Source organism: Polyodon spathula, chromosome 26, assembly GCF_017654505.1.
Source record: "Polyodon spathula isolate WHYD16114869_AA chromosome 26, ASM1765450v1, whole genome shotgun sequence".
NCBI lineage: Eukaryota > Metazoa > Chordata > Actinopteri > Acipenseriformes > Polyodontidae > Polyodon > Polyodon spathula.
In genome coordinates this window covers 15,054,062-15,070,500 of record NC_054559.1, presented here as the reverse complement: position 1 = coordinate 15,070,500, position 16,439 = coordinate 15,054,062, and the positions used below count along the sequence as shown (strand labels likewise).

At 37.4% G+C, this 16,439-nt stretch overlaps 1 protein-coding gene across 1 annotated transcript in view; it reads left to right on the top strand.

Moving 5' to 3' along the window:
- Positions 1-14,189, top strand: part of LOC121300658 (heparan sulfate glucosamine 3-O-sulfotransferase 2-like) — a 26,960-nt gene extending 12,771 nt beyond the window's left edge. The window contains exon 2 of the mRNA XM_041229301.1: positions 12,716-14,189. Within this exon, the coding sequence (XP_041085235.1) occupies positions 12,716-13,334 (619 nt within the window). The 3' untranslated portion in view covers positions 13,335-14,189. The remainder of the gene's footprint in view (positions 1-12,715) is intronic.
- The last annotated feature ends 2,250 nt before the right edge of the window (positions 14,190-16,439 follow it).

The following is a 16,439-nucleotide window of genomic DNA, read 5'->3' as shown; positions in this document are numbered from 1 at the left end:
GGTACAGTCTGCAGCAGGTAATACTTCAATTACAGAGGATAGATCCTGGTGCCTGTGCAGTAGGGAACAGATTTCACTAAAAGATACTGTGCAGAACCTTAAGGTTAGAGTATCGGATTGTGTGCAGCAGAGGAAGCTAGACATTTATATAGAGATAAAAATAAACCAAGTCAGTGATTTGCAACTCAGACTGCTGCCGTGCGTTTCATATCAGATGTAACATTTGAAAGAGGGTGGGAAAAAATGGAAAGATCACAGAGTTAAACCAAAGAAAAACGTAGCGCAAACATTTTAGTTTATTAACATTTCATCTGAAATAGCAACTACAACTTTAAAGAGCACTGTTAACTTTGATAGATAACGTATCCCTTATCCATAGTTAGTGACTGGCAATTAGGTGGAGGTGGAGAGTTACCTCTCACAGGGAGAGCGTATTTAGCTCTGACATACCTCTGCTAATTAAGACCAGTAAGCCACAGAAAAAAGGAGCACCTGAGGCACCAGCTTCCTTGGCTGTGTTTAGGGAATGTTTGGCGTCTAAAGGCAGCATTGCCCGCAGTCCTGTGTGTTTCTTCAGCACAATCCGTACTGCGACATCCAACTGTTACAGTATTTCAGAAAGAGTTCAAACAAATTGGTGCCGAGGTGCAATCTGGAAGAGGGTCATCTTCTGTTAGGCGAAGTTGGTTCTTTACTACTGAAACTGGGAATAGTGAGAAAAATGTATGGTTGAACCCAGACATTCATTAAGCCATTGCTGACCACGGTTGTTACAATGGTTTGTGATCAACTGTTCTAAATGTTATGGTCTGCCAATGCTTGTTTGTCATACTTAATCTGTAACATGGTTGAGAACTGTATGTACTGTACAGGGAAAGGTTGAACATGTTAAGAGTTAATGCTTTAATCCCTGAATAGAAATGCTGTAACAGGGTTTAAACATACTGGCAAGTGTAGTGTCCACACAGAATATAAAGATGTGAAGACTAGTCTGCTGGCGGATATTACAGTTTACTTTGTAATTAATCTTTTTTCCAATTGCGGGGCTTCTGTTATCCCAGCACGTTGAAGCTTGCAGTCAGTGATCCTGGAGAGTTAATTGGAAATTTCCAGTTTCATTTTTCTAATTTATTATAATGGATTGTTTCATTTTTCGTAATTGATTGGAGCAGGTGACTTCATTTATCAAATACACAGATTTAATGGCTACGGTAATGAAAGTGTAACAAGTATTAAGATGTTCCATTAACGTAACAACAGCTTTACCAATTTCTATTAATAGCAAACAGTTACGAAGCCATCTATCCCTGATTGATCGTGAAAACGTGGTGATCGGGTGAGGGAAAAGGACTTTGCTCTGGCAGTAAATTAGAACAATTTGACATACTTTATCCAACAAGAAACGTTCTCCTTCATAACATAACCTCCCTGCAAATTAGATTCTCTTTCGTTTGTATTCATTCAACGCCATCATACTAACAGCGGGAATCTGTGTATCCAGCAAGAGTGATACTTAGGAAACAATAAAAAAGCAATAGGGAAGAAATGATCGTGCACCCACTTGCTAGAGGTAATAATTCGTGAGTTCTTTACAAAGATCACAAAGCTTAAGAATTTATTTATTTATTTATTTATTTTTGCACATCAGAAGATCTTATCAGGGTGGGTATACCCGGCATTTGCTTGTAAATCCCCTTGTTTGCACGAGATGTGAATCTACGACTCTCTAATCAAGTGAGGAGACAACTTAATCTCGTCCTTAAGCAGCATAAGCTGGAACAGTGGCAGCAGTAGGATTGCATGTGCCCTCCTATATAAAACAAAAGCTATAGCATCAGATTAGAGCAAAACAAAATGCTAGCAATGAGAGGAAACAGCCTAGCTGATCAGGGTTTGTCCTGTGCTTGTACACTGTCTGCCCCTTCTCCCCCTTAAGACTTTTTTGTGTGTGAGTACAGTGCTTTTTTCCATTCATCTTTCAGAGATTGAGCACACAGCCCGGGCTAGGGCTCAATATCCCTCACTTGCCACCATCTGCTGCAGTTTATGCACAGGTGAACCAGAAGGCATGAGACAAAATGAAACAAGCTCCCCGTAGTGGAAACGTATGTTATCTGTTCATGTCGTCAGCACCCTTTAAACCAGGCATCTCTGGGCTTTCACCTAACATGGATCCAGGTGTGGGATATACACAATGCAAATAAAGTGTATATATATATATATATATATATATATATATATATATATATATATATATATATATATATATATATATATATATATATATATATATAGTTTGGCAGCAGATTTGCATTGTAAAATTCCCCTGGACTCAAAGAGAACAATAAGTTATATCACTGTTCAGAGGTGCAACAAGAGGCATTTTTTATGTCTATCAAGCTTCGATCTGTCCGTGGCGAATACTCGCCAAGTTCAAGTTGAAGTCTGCTGCCAGGCTTTTGAAAGCTTGGCATGGTTGCTCGGTGTCTAGGGAACCAGCGCAGTGTTTAACAATCTCCCTAAACCTGTTTAATGGCCCTGTGTAATTAGTCTTAACAGCATATGTCTAGTTTCACCTTGGACAACAGACCGCCTCACAGCGGAATCAGGAGACTTGGCATTTAGCAGAACTTACACAGAGAATCCCGGCAGAAATTTTACATTAGATTAACTGTTTACGAGGTGTGAATTGTAGGAGAGAGAGAGAGAGCTCTCTGTCTAATGAGCTGCTTTAGTGGCAGCGCTAATGCTGCCGCAGCGTAAGGCGCTCTGAAATTCATTAGGTTGCTAGGTACATTGGTGGTTGCCGAAGTGTAAAGTAACCTGCAGGGCAGTGGTTTGAGTCCCTGGTTCGTCCACATTGTAAGGCTGAGACACGTTTCCTGTTGCTAAAATATTTTACAGTGTCCAAGGTAAATGAGTGAGTGGCAATTTTTTTTTATTATTATTTTTTTTTTTGGTTTATGTTTTTAAAAAAAATCAGACCATTAAAATGCATGCCTGTGTACATTGTATAACTTGATCACTGGACTAATCTCCATCGTTCAGCCAGCTTTCAAGTGGCTCCTTCATCCAGCTCTGCCGCTCTGAGGGCGTCTTGCAATTCACTGTTTCATTTCACTCTCCTGGTTTTCTGTTGACACAAAGTCAGTCTTTTTTTTTTTTAGAATCTAGTTTCCGACCAAATTCATTTTCTTTTAAAACGTAAAAGCCCACAGTCTCCCTCCCACTTCTCTGAAATCATATCAGTCATAAATGAGTTTCTGAGTGGATACATGTCTTTATAGATGTGTCAATACCAGGGAAAGTGAGAAGTGGAATTTCTACCAGCAGCGTTTAGATGTTTTGATGTACCTCAGTTTTGCTTCCGTATATTGCCAGTCATGTGTGGTAGAGAGGTATTGTACAGTATATGCCAGTTTGATATTTAGGGAGTCAGAGACCTTTTATTTGTGTAAAAAAAGATGATTTTAACCCCTTTTGCTGCTAAAAGCACATAGGGTCAATGCATTGCTCTAAATACAATAAAAACCTGTGTGATGTTTTCTTCGATAAGTGGAGGTCATGGAAAAACTGGTTCTTTAAAAAATAAAAATAAATGTTTTAGTCTAATCCCAACCAATAAGCAGATGGAAAGTGAGTACCGTATCCCATGGAATTATCCTGCCAAACACGGCATCTGCAATTGATAGCCGATCTTTGAGAACATTTGCAAGTATCCTTTTCAAAAGCAGAAAGCAGGGAAGGGGGCCCTGCACGAAGCTAAGAGAGATATCTTTATCTTGCGGTGAACGCGTCTCTTTGGGAAGTCGCTGCTCTGTTTTATTGCTCTTTTGTGGTTGCTTTTAAGTCCCTTGAGCTCTCTCTGGCCTTGTGGCCCAGGTACATTGTGAAGCACTGGTCCGGAATAAAGGAGCTGACCTGCTAACAGCAGGGGGCTGAGCGCACAGCTTTCTTGTTTGCTGTGACTAATGTGATCATCCAGGGGGAATTGTGTTGGATAGAAATGTGGTTATTATTGAAAAAGTCCATGAAAAATATAAATAACTGCTTATAACTTAAACACGCTTACCTTTAAACAATACTAAAACTATGACTACACTAATAATAATAATAATAATAATAATAATAATAATAATAATAATAATAATCACCCTAAATAAGCATGCTTTGCGAATTCAGCCTTATTAATATCTTTTTTTGTGCATTTTTTAATGTTTTATCTTGTACAAAATACAGTATCACTCATCTTCCATACTGCATATGAAAATAATTAATAGCAGCTACATCTTTTATTCTTACCCCTCAAATTACTATTCTTATTACTGAGGCTGGATGGGAAGCTGAGCAGGTACGTTGTCTTTCGGGTTGTTAGGTCTTGGAAGCAGGGTCCATATGAAATAGCAACTCCAAACAGTGCTGGTAACTCACAAGGTTTTCCATGCCGCTTTTTCATGGAATCTCAGGAATAGAAAAGTTGTGGTGTACCTACAGTTAAAGTAATATAGGAAACAGCTGAGCCAATAAACTTCTGAGAAGAAAGATGGCAGGAGGGCTCTGAGAGTGGAGACTGGGACAGGGCCTGGTTAGAGGACTTTGAGAACAGCAGCAGTGTTTATTTGAAGATATTCAGACTATCCTATTGGGTGTGCTGGGTTGGAAGATAAGCTTTTTGGGAGAATTAATCACAATATAAATCAGTCTTGGCATAATTCAAAGGGCCTAGGCTGCGGATAGCTTGCTTCAAGGTTGCATGGGGTCTGAAGAGCTTGGGCCAGACTGTCTAAGCATTTTAGCAAAACAACAGTATTCCTTCTTAAAGGCAAATATTGTGCAGTTCCAGTCACCATGCAGATCTCACTTACAGTGCCCTTTTTCTAAGACACACGTGTTGTTTTTTTTGGTCATGCTTTATTATAGGCCGTTTTTTTAGTTAACTGTTAACAAACATTGTTAATTTGTAGATAAAGGTTAGGGTTAGGGTTAACAAAAACCTGATTTAATTTGCTAAACATTAATACAGTAACAATTTAAACCGATTTCAAGCATATGATCGACTGGGTATTGATCATCCATAGGGCTGTGGTGTTTGATTGATCATCCATAGGGCTCTGGTGTTTGCAGTTTTAGCTGGCCTATTATATATTATTATTAATGAACAGTTAACAGAAAATAAATAATATACATTAACATGTTTATTAGCTGTTTGTTAACAGTTAATAAACAAAAAAAACAGCCCTAAAAATAAAGCATGACCTTTTTTCTATATAAAAATATTATCTTGTCCCATACTAGATTAAAGAAAAAGGATATTGGTTTGCGTATCATACTTTCTTTTGGGCCACAGCATGTGAAGAGGGGAAGAATCTGGTGATGACACAGGAAGGAAGTGGTGGAAGTGGTATGGACAATTTTTAGATTACGATATCAATATATAAACCTTTTTATAGACCGCATTGTAGTTTTTGATATGTCTAATTGATGGTTAAGAGAGTGTCTTGGGTTTCCAGTTATAATGTTAATTACTGGCTAACACTTCCAGCCATTGACACACATCAAAGAAGAGGGGTTTGTTTGAAGGCAATACTTACAGGCCATGGGAATGTACATGGTTTCTTTGGTGCATTTTCTTTTGAGGTTGTGAGTTGTTGTTTTTCTTTGTTTTTTTTTTCCGTCCATGCAGGAAGTTGGTTCTCCTCAGAGCGATGGAGGGGAATAAAGTCACAGTTGGCCTGCAGTAAGATTGATCAAATAAATTTTCATTTTGGTAACTCAAAGGGTTTTCTATGTGTGGCAGGCTCCTGGGAAATGCCACAATGGAATCTTTTTAAGCTCGCCTTAGGGGATTGTTAGATTGCAATGCTTAAAATAATGTACCCAGTGAAGCCGTCTAATTATATTCACTGCAGAATTTATTCCCTATATTTGTAAAAAATCTCATATATATATATATATATATATATATATATATATATATATATATATATATATATATATATATATATACCTTTTATTCGTTGCAGTTGACTAACAGTGTTTACTGCAACGTGAGATCACAGATTGGAAATAAAAAGTTGAAGTCATTGGTTTCAAAAATGCTAATATGATGTTTATTACATGGAATTCAGGCTATTCTTCACTATTTTGACTACATTCTGTCTGAAGACTGAAGTCAGTATGGATGTACATTTTAGTAGCACAGTTCTATGTTTTCATGAAAGTTTAACAAATTTTATATATATATATATATATATATATATATATATATATAATATATATATATATATATATATATATATATATATAGTATAAGACCCAACAAAATAATAGAATAGCATCAGTTGCATTGACGTGTATTGCAGTATACAGAGCCGATGACTATACTGTAGTTTTGGATGTGTTTTTTACTGTTGCCTCTCTCAAGCATGTTTGAAGTGGAAGCTCTTCGGAGCACGGCCACACTTTAGAGCAACATTGTAATGTGTTGTTAACTCTGATATTGTTGCATCCCTCCCTTTATAAAGCAATACACTTTTTAGTAAGGGGGTTCAGTTTTGCATAGCCAACTTATTGGTTGCTACAAGTCTTGGGATGGTTTGACAGAATGCAAAAACAACTTTGCTGACAATTGCCTGCCATATTCGGCTGTGAAAGTGATAGCTCAGCCCTGACTTTACTGTGAAATGATTTTACTGGGGGCACTGAGTGGTCTCAAGCTAGTGGGACAACCAGCAGAGTTGACTTGGCATGTAAACACAAGATCTGTTAATCCAGATGAATTGTTACAAGTTTCTGATACCGAACAGGTAGCTGTGGGTTGGACCTTTGCTTTGACAATTTCCCAGGCAGTAAATCACCAGCAACTTCACTGCAGCAAAGTATTGTTCCATGATGTCATACAATCCCTTGCTGTTTTAAATCACACAGTTATGCTTATAGCTGCAATTAACATCCCGCTAATGCACAGGGAGCTGTCATTAATCTAGTAAATAAGGGTTTATATTTTGTTTAAATAAATGGGGCTCAGTCCTATATGTTTCAAAGTGGTCAGAAAAGCTAACTGGAAGTAAGCTTAAAGTAGCAGCTGTTTTTCCTGTATACTGTATAATACTTACAGAATACACCATATTATTTTAATTAAGACATGTTTTTGTTTTTTTGTTAGTACCAGGTTTATATTTTTGTAGTTTGAGTCCCACCACAATTTGCTTTTTTTTTTACAGAGGTATAAACCACAGTATATGTTCCTATCTTGCAGTGTTCTTAAAGTGGCACACAAATAAGGCTTTTCTATCTATAATCTCGTAATATAACTCAGCAGACTGGAACAGACACTAATGTGTTAGGTTAAAAGAGATGTCAAAGTATGAACAAAAAAAAGAATCTGCATCAGCTCTTCTGATAGAAACTAACCTTTAGATTGTTTTTTTTTTAATCTGAAAACTCTCTGAATCCCAGCTCTCACACTGTATCAAATGAATTATTTCCATTTAAAAACGTATTTGAACTTGTAAACCAGGCTATGTGTTACTGCTCAGAAATTATGGCTTTGAGAGACGTTGCCTCCGATAAAGCTAGTGATTCATGTGAAATAAACGTTCCACAAGGTCTCGTCAGTTTATAGAGTTTTCAAGTAATGTGTAAAATACTCCCACAAAACATGCTCCTTATTATTCCAGAATACAAATGCAAGTTTCTGGAGTCATTGTTAAAGGATACAATGTAGGGTGCCTATAAGAATCTTCTCTCTATGTTGCTATAATCACTCCTAAACATATGGGATATATTGAGATTCCCCTTATAGACCCCAATGACTCCCACCGCCTTCTGTAGAGTATTGTAAAAATAAGGATACAAATTTTAGCCCAAAAATGGGAATTCAGGGATACTGTGCAAAAAAACGCTTCTCATTCAGTCTTCTCATTTTTAGGGCAGTTGTAACCATTATTATTATTATTATTATTATTATTATTATTATTATTATTATTATTATTATTATTATTATTATTTTTTTTTTTTTTTTTTTTTACCTCCATCTAGTGATCAAATACTGCAAGTGTTACTGGTAAAGGAAAGTCACTCCTATGGTATTGCATCTTTTGCGAGGGATTACATTTTGTGAGTGTTTTTTTTTTTAATTTTATTCTGCTCATGGTTCTCTTGACCTTTTAAACTTATCATCAAAATATTCCAAAAATATGATATGCATTCTTGCTTTCAACCAACTGAGTTTTATTTACATCAACCGCACTAAACAGAATATGGGTTTTTCAGCACCCCAGCTGTTTCAGTGTCATTCCTTCCGCTCAACCCTGGAGACACTGATCTGGTACTGCGAGATCAAAAATCAGCCGGGAGGGAACTAATAAGATCATCCAGACTTTCAGGGTCCTGCTCGCATTGGCATGAGGTCGTTTTTTTTTTTTTTGGAAAACGGGAACGTTAGATTTCCTGCGGCAGCTATAAGCCGGCTCACGCAGCTCAGTGAAGAGCTGGCATTGTGTGCAAACTTGCAGCCTCTCCAGCCCTGTCACCCCGCAGCAGGTGCCTCTTCCAGAGGAGGGCTGGAGGCATCACTGATTAAGGATTAAATCATTTTCCTGCAGATTTGAACATAATCCGAGCTCTCAAGTGAAGTGCCTGCGGTGAATAGGAACTCCCTAGATATGCATGCCTCAAAACCATCTCCATGTCAGGGATTAAAAATAAGATGTTTTTTAGTGGCATCCTAAAATAAAACATACAATCTTAAATCCATAAAACGTCTTTGTATTGTAGATTGCATTGTCCTAGCTCACTAGATCTCCAATCATTTTTTAATCCCACTGTTTAATTTTCTCATGCCCTGATTATTTTTTTTTCATTTCTAATCTTCTTTCTTCTTGATTCCTCTCCCCCCGCCTCCTGATTGCTTTTAGTTTCATGTCCTTGTATTTGTCTCCCTTTCACAAGTCCCCCCATTGGTCAGCAGTGAAATATTTACAATTGCTCTGAACAGCCAGATCTGAAATACCCATATCTTTTAATACTGTAGTATATCATTGCAGTCCTCATATTCCACTGTAGTGTTTTGGCCACTATTGTGCAATATCCTTTTAGGTGAGCATTATGAAAAACTGAATGGCTAACTGTGCATGTGATTTTATATTAAAAAAAAATACAAAATACAAAAAATATATATTTTAAATGCCTAGGAGGTAACTACTGTACTTTAATGAGGATTACATCACAGAGATAATACAGGGGTGTGTGTATATAGAGAAAAAAAGTAATTGATAAACTGAAAACTCACTATTTTAATACATTTCAATTACTATTTCTCGTGATTGATGATTAGCCTGTTGGATCCTGATTCTCCTTGGATAAAGAGCGCTCTCTCTCTCTCTCTCTCTCTCTCTCTCTCTCTCTCTCTCTCTCTCTCTCTCTCTCTCTCTCTATATATATATATATATATATATATATATATATATATATATATATATATATATATATATAGAATTTACTCAGAAAAAAATCCAAAAAAGGACTTGTAAATTAGCTCCAGCACATGACAGCAGTGAAATGATGTGCCTGTGAGGCACCGCTCTCAAGCAGGCTTGTGCCTGAGTTCAAGAGAATTAGCACTGGCTTCCTGACATGCGAGCCAAGTGAGACAAGAAGAATAGAACTTCTAGTAATTCTCTGCAGGTATGCACTTTTTATAGTATTGCAAAGGGACATTTTCAGAGAGCAGCGGTATTGTTAATGTCACCATATTTTTTTTGCTTTTACCTGTAATATTTATGATTTTATGTGTTTTTTATTTTTTATTTTTTTGGTTTCTTTTTAAAATCAGGAACATTTATCATAATATAGATTCAGAAATGCTGACAATGCTTACCATTATTGCAGTGGTGGTAACAGTGGTATCCCTCGTAAAAGTTTAACCACGGTAAATTTGCACAGTAATTTTGCATTTTTCCCAGGCTTCTCCTGTGGTTTTACTATGTATTTACCATAGTTTACCTCGGTTTGCCATGTCTTTCAATATACTTTACCATACCTCTCTGGGTATTACATTGCTTACCTATGCTTTCACGATGGTATGCTTGTATAAGGGATATCTATTTCCCTATTGATCCCAACAGGGGGATTCCTCAGACATTATGCATCGGCAGAATGTTTATTGTGATTCTCCACTTAATACCGTGGATACTAGTCCAACAACAAAAGAGGAAAATAAGCCTCAAAACCATGCTATGTGTAATAATGACATCAGGGGAGAAGCAGAGAGCGTGACAGATACTAATACTCCCAGCCTCAGGGCAAATCTCCTGTATATAATTCATGTCTGCCTTTCCGGGTGAACTGGGGAGGTATAGCCTTCATGCTTTCTTTAATATCCTTTTATAGAAAATCATCTCCTTGTTGACAGTCAACAACTAACTCAGCTAAGGAGGGACTAGGTACCAGCTAAATGAATAAATGCATGCACAGGTAAACCTAGGTAAAGGACTGAAGATCTGAAAGGAAGTGATCTATAGTATAGGGTAGTAGAGGTTCTAGAAGATTACTCTAGAAAATTATTTATTACTGAAAAGTAACACAGACCGGAGTTTGGGTGCATGCAACTTACCTGAAATAAGTCCTCTAAATAAGTTAGAACTTTTTAGTAACTTTGTTAACTTTATAGAAAGACTACCCAAGGATACATCATTAGATAGTTCATTAATAAGAAAATGGACATACAGACAAACATATCAGTGTATTACAGGATTTTACTGTTTTTTTTTTTATTTTTATTGGCGTTCTATTTCCTATTATACCAGTTTTTAATGCCGGACATTCTGCATCGGCAGGTCTAGATCATTTAGTAAAGCAGCTCCTAAGAATAATGTACCCTTCTGTTTATAGCACTAAAGCTATAAAGCCAAGCTGCAGATACAAGTAAAAACAGTGCACAAAGGGTTTTCCTCTGTGCGTTCCTGACACATTCCAATAAATATTTAAAGGCACTGGCTCTATTTTGTTCCTGCCCCAGTTGACTCCGGGCTTAAAGACCACACAATTTAAAGTTTGTACTGTCTTTTCTGACACAATGTTTCCCTTCCTTACTGTAAGTAATTGTTTCCCGGGAGATTCGCTTTGTCATGTTTCACAGTGCTGAGCAACAATAAATCACTCCCATCCCAAGGCTAGAAATATATCCAAGCCCGCAATCTATTATCACGTTTAAAATGAATGTAAAATAAACATGCAGGCAGCTAATATCAATTATTAAGCAATTAGTGCCCGTCAGGGCCGCAAGCCCGCCTCACAGCTGAAGCACAGCCTGAGTAAATTTGTTCTTTCAGAGGACAGCGCTTTTGGAGCGACCGTTTCCCACGAACTGTCCTCTAAAATGAAAATGCTTGCAGATCTGATAGCTAAGATGAATGGAGTTCCAGCACGGTCCCTGGTCACCCTCTCTAAAGGAATGTCTGTGTGTCAGTGAGAGGGGAGCTGTTTGAGGCAAACCCCATTTAATAAGATGATTAATAAAACAATAGCATTGAAGGTTCTGTTTTATTTAACTGTTTCACTGCATAAAGGAAAAGCCCCCTACTGCAGTTTTCTATAGTATAACAAAAGATATCTATAACTAGAAGGTCCTGCCCTTGACTTATCAATAGTTACCTAAAGGTTTTCCACTGTAATTTATGATTGGGTGTTTAAAGTTGGACTTTTAGTTCTTTTTGATTTCCCCAGCACCCAAAAACCCAAGAATCTTAATTTTAAAGTCTTATTTTCTCATTTAAAGAACGCATTGCAAACAGTTTCCCTTGGTAAACACTGAAACCTCATGAGGAACCTGTTCCCTACAGTAATTAAATATTATAGCCAGTGTAGATCAAAGCTGTTTCAAAATGTTCTGTCTGGGAGCTTGGCTTGGAAATGCATGTTTGACAAATTGATTTGAGTTCAGAGACAAACTGGAAAATAAAAACATCAAGGTAACTTTGAGCTGAAAGCTTCTGTGTGTGGCTAGACTTTATTTGTTCTTTTCTCCAGCGCTAATCTTTTTCAGACTTGCATATTTAATGACAGATGGGGTTCAGTGGGCTCCCTGATGTAAACTCATGGAGTGAATGAACAACTAATTAAAGCCAAGAGCTTTGTCATCATGAGATTCAAGGTGTAATTTCCAGCTTAGTAAGTGTGGGTAAAAGAAAATACGCATTTGACTTTGAGAACACAGAGCATAAAGCACAGTGGTACGAAGGGTGTTATAAACAATAATAATAATGAGCATATTATGTATAATAACATGCTGTACCAATACTGTTATTAAGCATTAAGGACTAAAGATTTCTTAAGGAATCATTTTAAAACACAACTTGCAACTTTGCACTCATAGGAGGTACAGTAATTTAAATGGTATTGTAATTTACTTTAACAATCTTCATCGCTTTTAATGATTATACAGTAGATGTTTAATCATGGGTCCAAAAACTACACTATTTGCTAAAGTCGAAATTGAAGGAACAACATTTAAAACGTTGCCACTGATGGCACTATGCAAAACCCTGTATTAGAATATAAATAAAAAGTGTGAAAGGAATATAAATATTCACTTAACCTCCAGGGTCCTCACAAAGCTGTGTCTAAGTGAACTGCTACCTACTGGGATATAAATTTCACTGTGCAGCTGCAGTAACCTATGCTCATGTATTCTATTCCTCTTCCTAATTTACAGGAGTCTAATGCCCCGGACTCTCGACACCCAGATCACCATGGAGAAGACCCCCAGCTACTTTGTCACCAAGGAAGCCCCCAAGCGGATCTCCAACCTGTCCAGAGATACCAAGCTGATAGTGGTGGTCCGCAACCCCGTGACCAGAGCCATCTCGGACTACACACAGACTCTGTCCAAGAAACCAGACATACCCAGTTTCGAGGACCTGGCCTTCAAGAACTGGAGCCTGGGGCTGGTGGATACCTCCTGGAATGCCATCCGCATCGGGATGTATGTCCTCCACCTGGAGAACTGGCTGCAATACTTCCCCCTGTCCCAGATCCACTTCGTGAGTGGGGAGAGGCTCATCACCGACCCGGCCGGGGAACTGGGAAGAATCCAGGACTTCCTGGGCCTCAAAAGGATTGTGACCGACAAGCATTTCTACTTCAACAAGACAAAAGGGTTCCCCTGCTTGAAAAAGCCAGAGAGCAGCAGCTTACCACGTTGCCTTGGCAAATCGAAAGGCAGAACTCACGTCCAGATAGACCAGGAGGTCATTGAGCAGCTCCGAGACTTTTATAGGCCCTATAACTTTAGATTTTATGAAATGGTTGGGCACAATTTTAGGTGGGACTAGCTTTGAGGGTATGTAGCTGTACGGTACAGAACAGTAAATTAAAACGACGTCTTCCATGCAGTCTGGATTATGTCGCTTAGCCACGGGCATGAATGCCGGCTCCCCACTATCATATATTAGGAGCCTTCTGCTGCAATATGTATTCAGTAGTAATTGGCTGATGAATTATGTTTAAGGCAACAGCGGTTAGTTTATATTAACTAATGTAAAAACTAATTTAAAAATCAACTAAATAAAATATTCCAAAGGCATTTAAAAAAATAATAAAAACACTTCACAGTAGCTCCTAATTCAAGGCGTGAAATCAAGGCGTGATTATTTTTATTTTGTATTGTTATTATTCATTTATTTTTTTATCCAGAGATATATGTGACAGTACTAGATAATATTCTCATTCCTTCCTACCATATAGCAATTTTAACATCTTCTAAAGGAATCAATCATGTCTCCATTATTAATAATATTAATAATAACAACAACAACAATAACACGTAGTTAACCAATGACTCTGCCTGCCGTTATCACACTGTCAGCATTGTATAGATCATTCAAGACTGAAATAGAAGAAGAACTGCAATTGCTGAATTTCTGACCTACTATACTTGGACTGCAAGCTTAAGTGCTTTTAAATGATTACTTTTGCTATATGAAGAGCTAATAAATAAACACATAAATACATAAATAAATAAATATAACCATGCAAATGCTTGAAACAAATGCCAAACTTTATTGTATTGTAACAATATCTTGTCCTGTGAATAAAGCACAGATTTATGCTGTGGTAATAGGTATTGCACCTGTTCTGTTGTGTCAGGGTGGAAGGGGGGCATGCAAATTAAAGAAGACAAACCATTACGTGTTGTAATATTTCTAAAGCAATGTATACAACCGATGTTGAGAGGGAATAGCTTCATATGCGACAGTGGTAGAACCTCAGCATGTAGAAACAGATCAATCAAACCCCTACCTGTGCCCATGAAGCAGTGCACAAGAAATCCGTACCCAGAATATACGAATACGTAGCTCAGGTTTTTCACCTCGCTCATACTCAAAGTCGTCCTGTCTTTTAGAGCACACAGTAGCTGCCGAGCACATCTGCTGCTTTCCGTTTATTAACAGCAGAGACTCGGCTCCGTCGAGGAAGTGCTGTGATTTTAACTAGAAATCCTTGTTTCATGTATGCCTGTGACTACAGGAATTATCGTGTGGTGTCAGGGGTCATTTGTATGTGTGGGTCCAAATAGCCTGCCCCACCATGAATACCATCAATGTTATCCACAGCCATACGTAAGAAACGCATGATGAAAAAGGAGCCTTCGGGCACAGCAGATACAAATGGAAAATTAAACGAAGCGCCACATTAATGAGATCAGCCCAATTCCATTTTCCAAAGTACATAAGAAGAAAATTGTCTAAACTATATATATATATATATATATATTATATATATATATATATATATGTATAGCTCACAGAACAAAAAAAAGAGTTTTGTTTTTTTGTTTTTCTAAAAAAACTGTATCTGATCATTTTGACATGTAGACTCGGGGGAAGTACTACATAAGAGCCCCCTGTCGATGACATACTTTAGGGTTTCTCACACCGTGGGAATCCCCGAGGACGAAAAAAAAAAAAATAGGTAGTTTTTTTTTTATATATATATATATTATATATATATATATATATATATATATATATATATATATATATATATATATATATATATATATCTGCTTGTGAAATTCAAGCTGGCTTTGATTTGGGTCTGTGGTTTTATATTACATATGTACAATTTACCTACCAGTAGCCAGACATCATTCTGCTGTTGTACTGTATTTAATGAACTTGCAATAACCCAGACTCAGGGGCATTGTTCTTGTAATGGGGATTTGTAGTAATAAATAGAATTTGTAGAGACGTTTTCGTGTTCCGCACCTCCGTGGTTTTACATGCAATGGAGAATTGTGAAACACGTTTCCCTTTAATCCAGAACGAGTCCAAATTACAAAATAATTCCGTGCTGTCATTACACTGTCAACTGATATACCACAGGCACTGCCTCTGGCTGGCTGGCAGAACCTCATTAAAATGCTGCTGTACCTTTAAAATGTGTTCTTGGGCTGTGCGCCTGGCTCCTGGGTTTAACCAGCATGTTATACAGGTCAGAGTTGTGCTGCATGTGAATTGAATTTTATTTTCTTTTAATTTAAAGGGTAATACATTATAGATCACAATTCAACATCAAACATATTCAACATTCAATTCCAAGCATACATTTTTTTTTTTTTTTTTAAGTCTAAAAATATAAAGGGGTAGGGAATTTGGGTACCGTCTCAACTGCATGAGGACTTCAGGAGTATGACCCTTCCCCTTCCACCCAGATCGTTCTGAGGGTTGTGGCTGTGCTGCACCCCTGCTTAAATCATAAAGATGCAACACCCAACAACCAAAGCAGTTAACATTTTTAATGTGGTTCTTGTATATAGTAAGAATTTCTAGTAAATTTACTTTTGTATATATTTTGTTTTTTTTACAGGTTTTGGTTAATCTATAACAAAGTAAAAGGAGAAAATATTGACAGTAAATTAAAAAAAATGCAAAGGTTTAGGTGAGTTGTTTTGCTGACTAATTAGATGAGGCACAATTAAAAGATAAGGAGAACATTCGCTAGTAATAATGAAGAGAGATTTTTATTTGAAACAAAGTGCTTTCAAGGCATGCCTCTTTGGTTAAATTAGATTGACAGCGTGTTTGTCCAGGCAGGGTGGCGTGTGGCAAATTGGGATTTGTGAGCAATTCACAAAGGGTTAACTTAACTTTCTATTCTGTACTGTCGTGAGGTAAACATTGCAGCACAGCTCCTGAACCAATCGGATTGTGTGTTTAATCACACCTCCCAGCTCCTGATCCAATCGGATTTGTGTTCAATCACACCTCACAGCTCCTGAACCAAAAGGATTATGTGTTTAATCATACCTAATGGGAATTAACAACACCTGTCAGATCCCTTCTCAAAGTCATTTCATTTATTTTGCAATCTGCCTTCTTTTTCACGTCACACTTTTGTATATTTCCTCTCATCTCTCTCCAGCTTGCAACCAATTT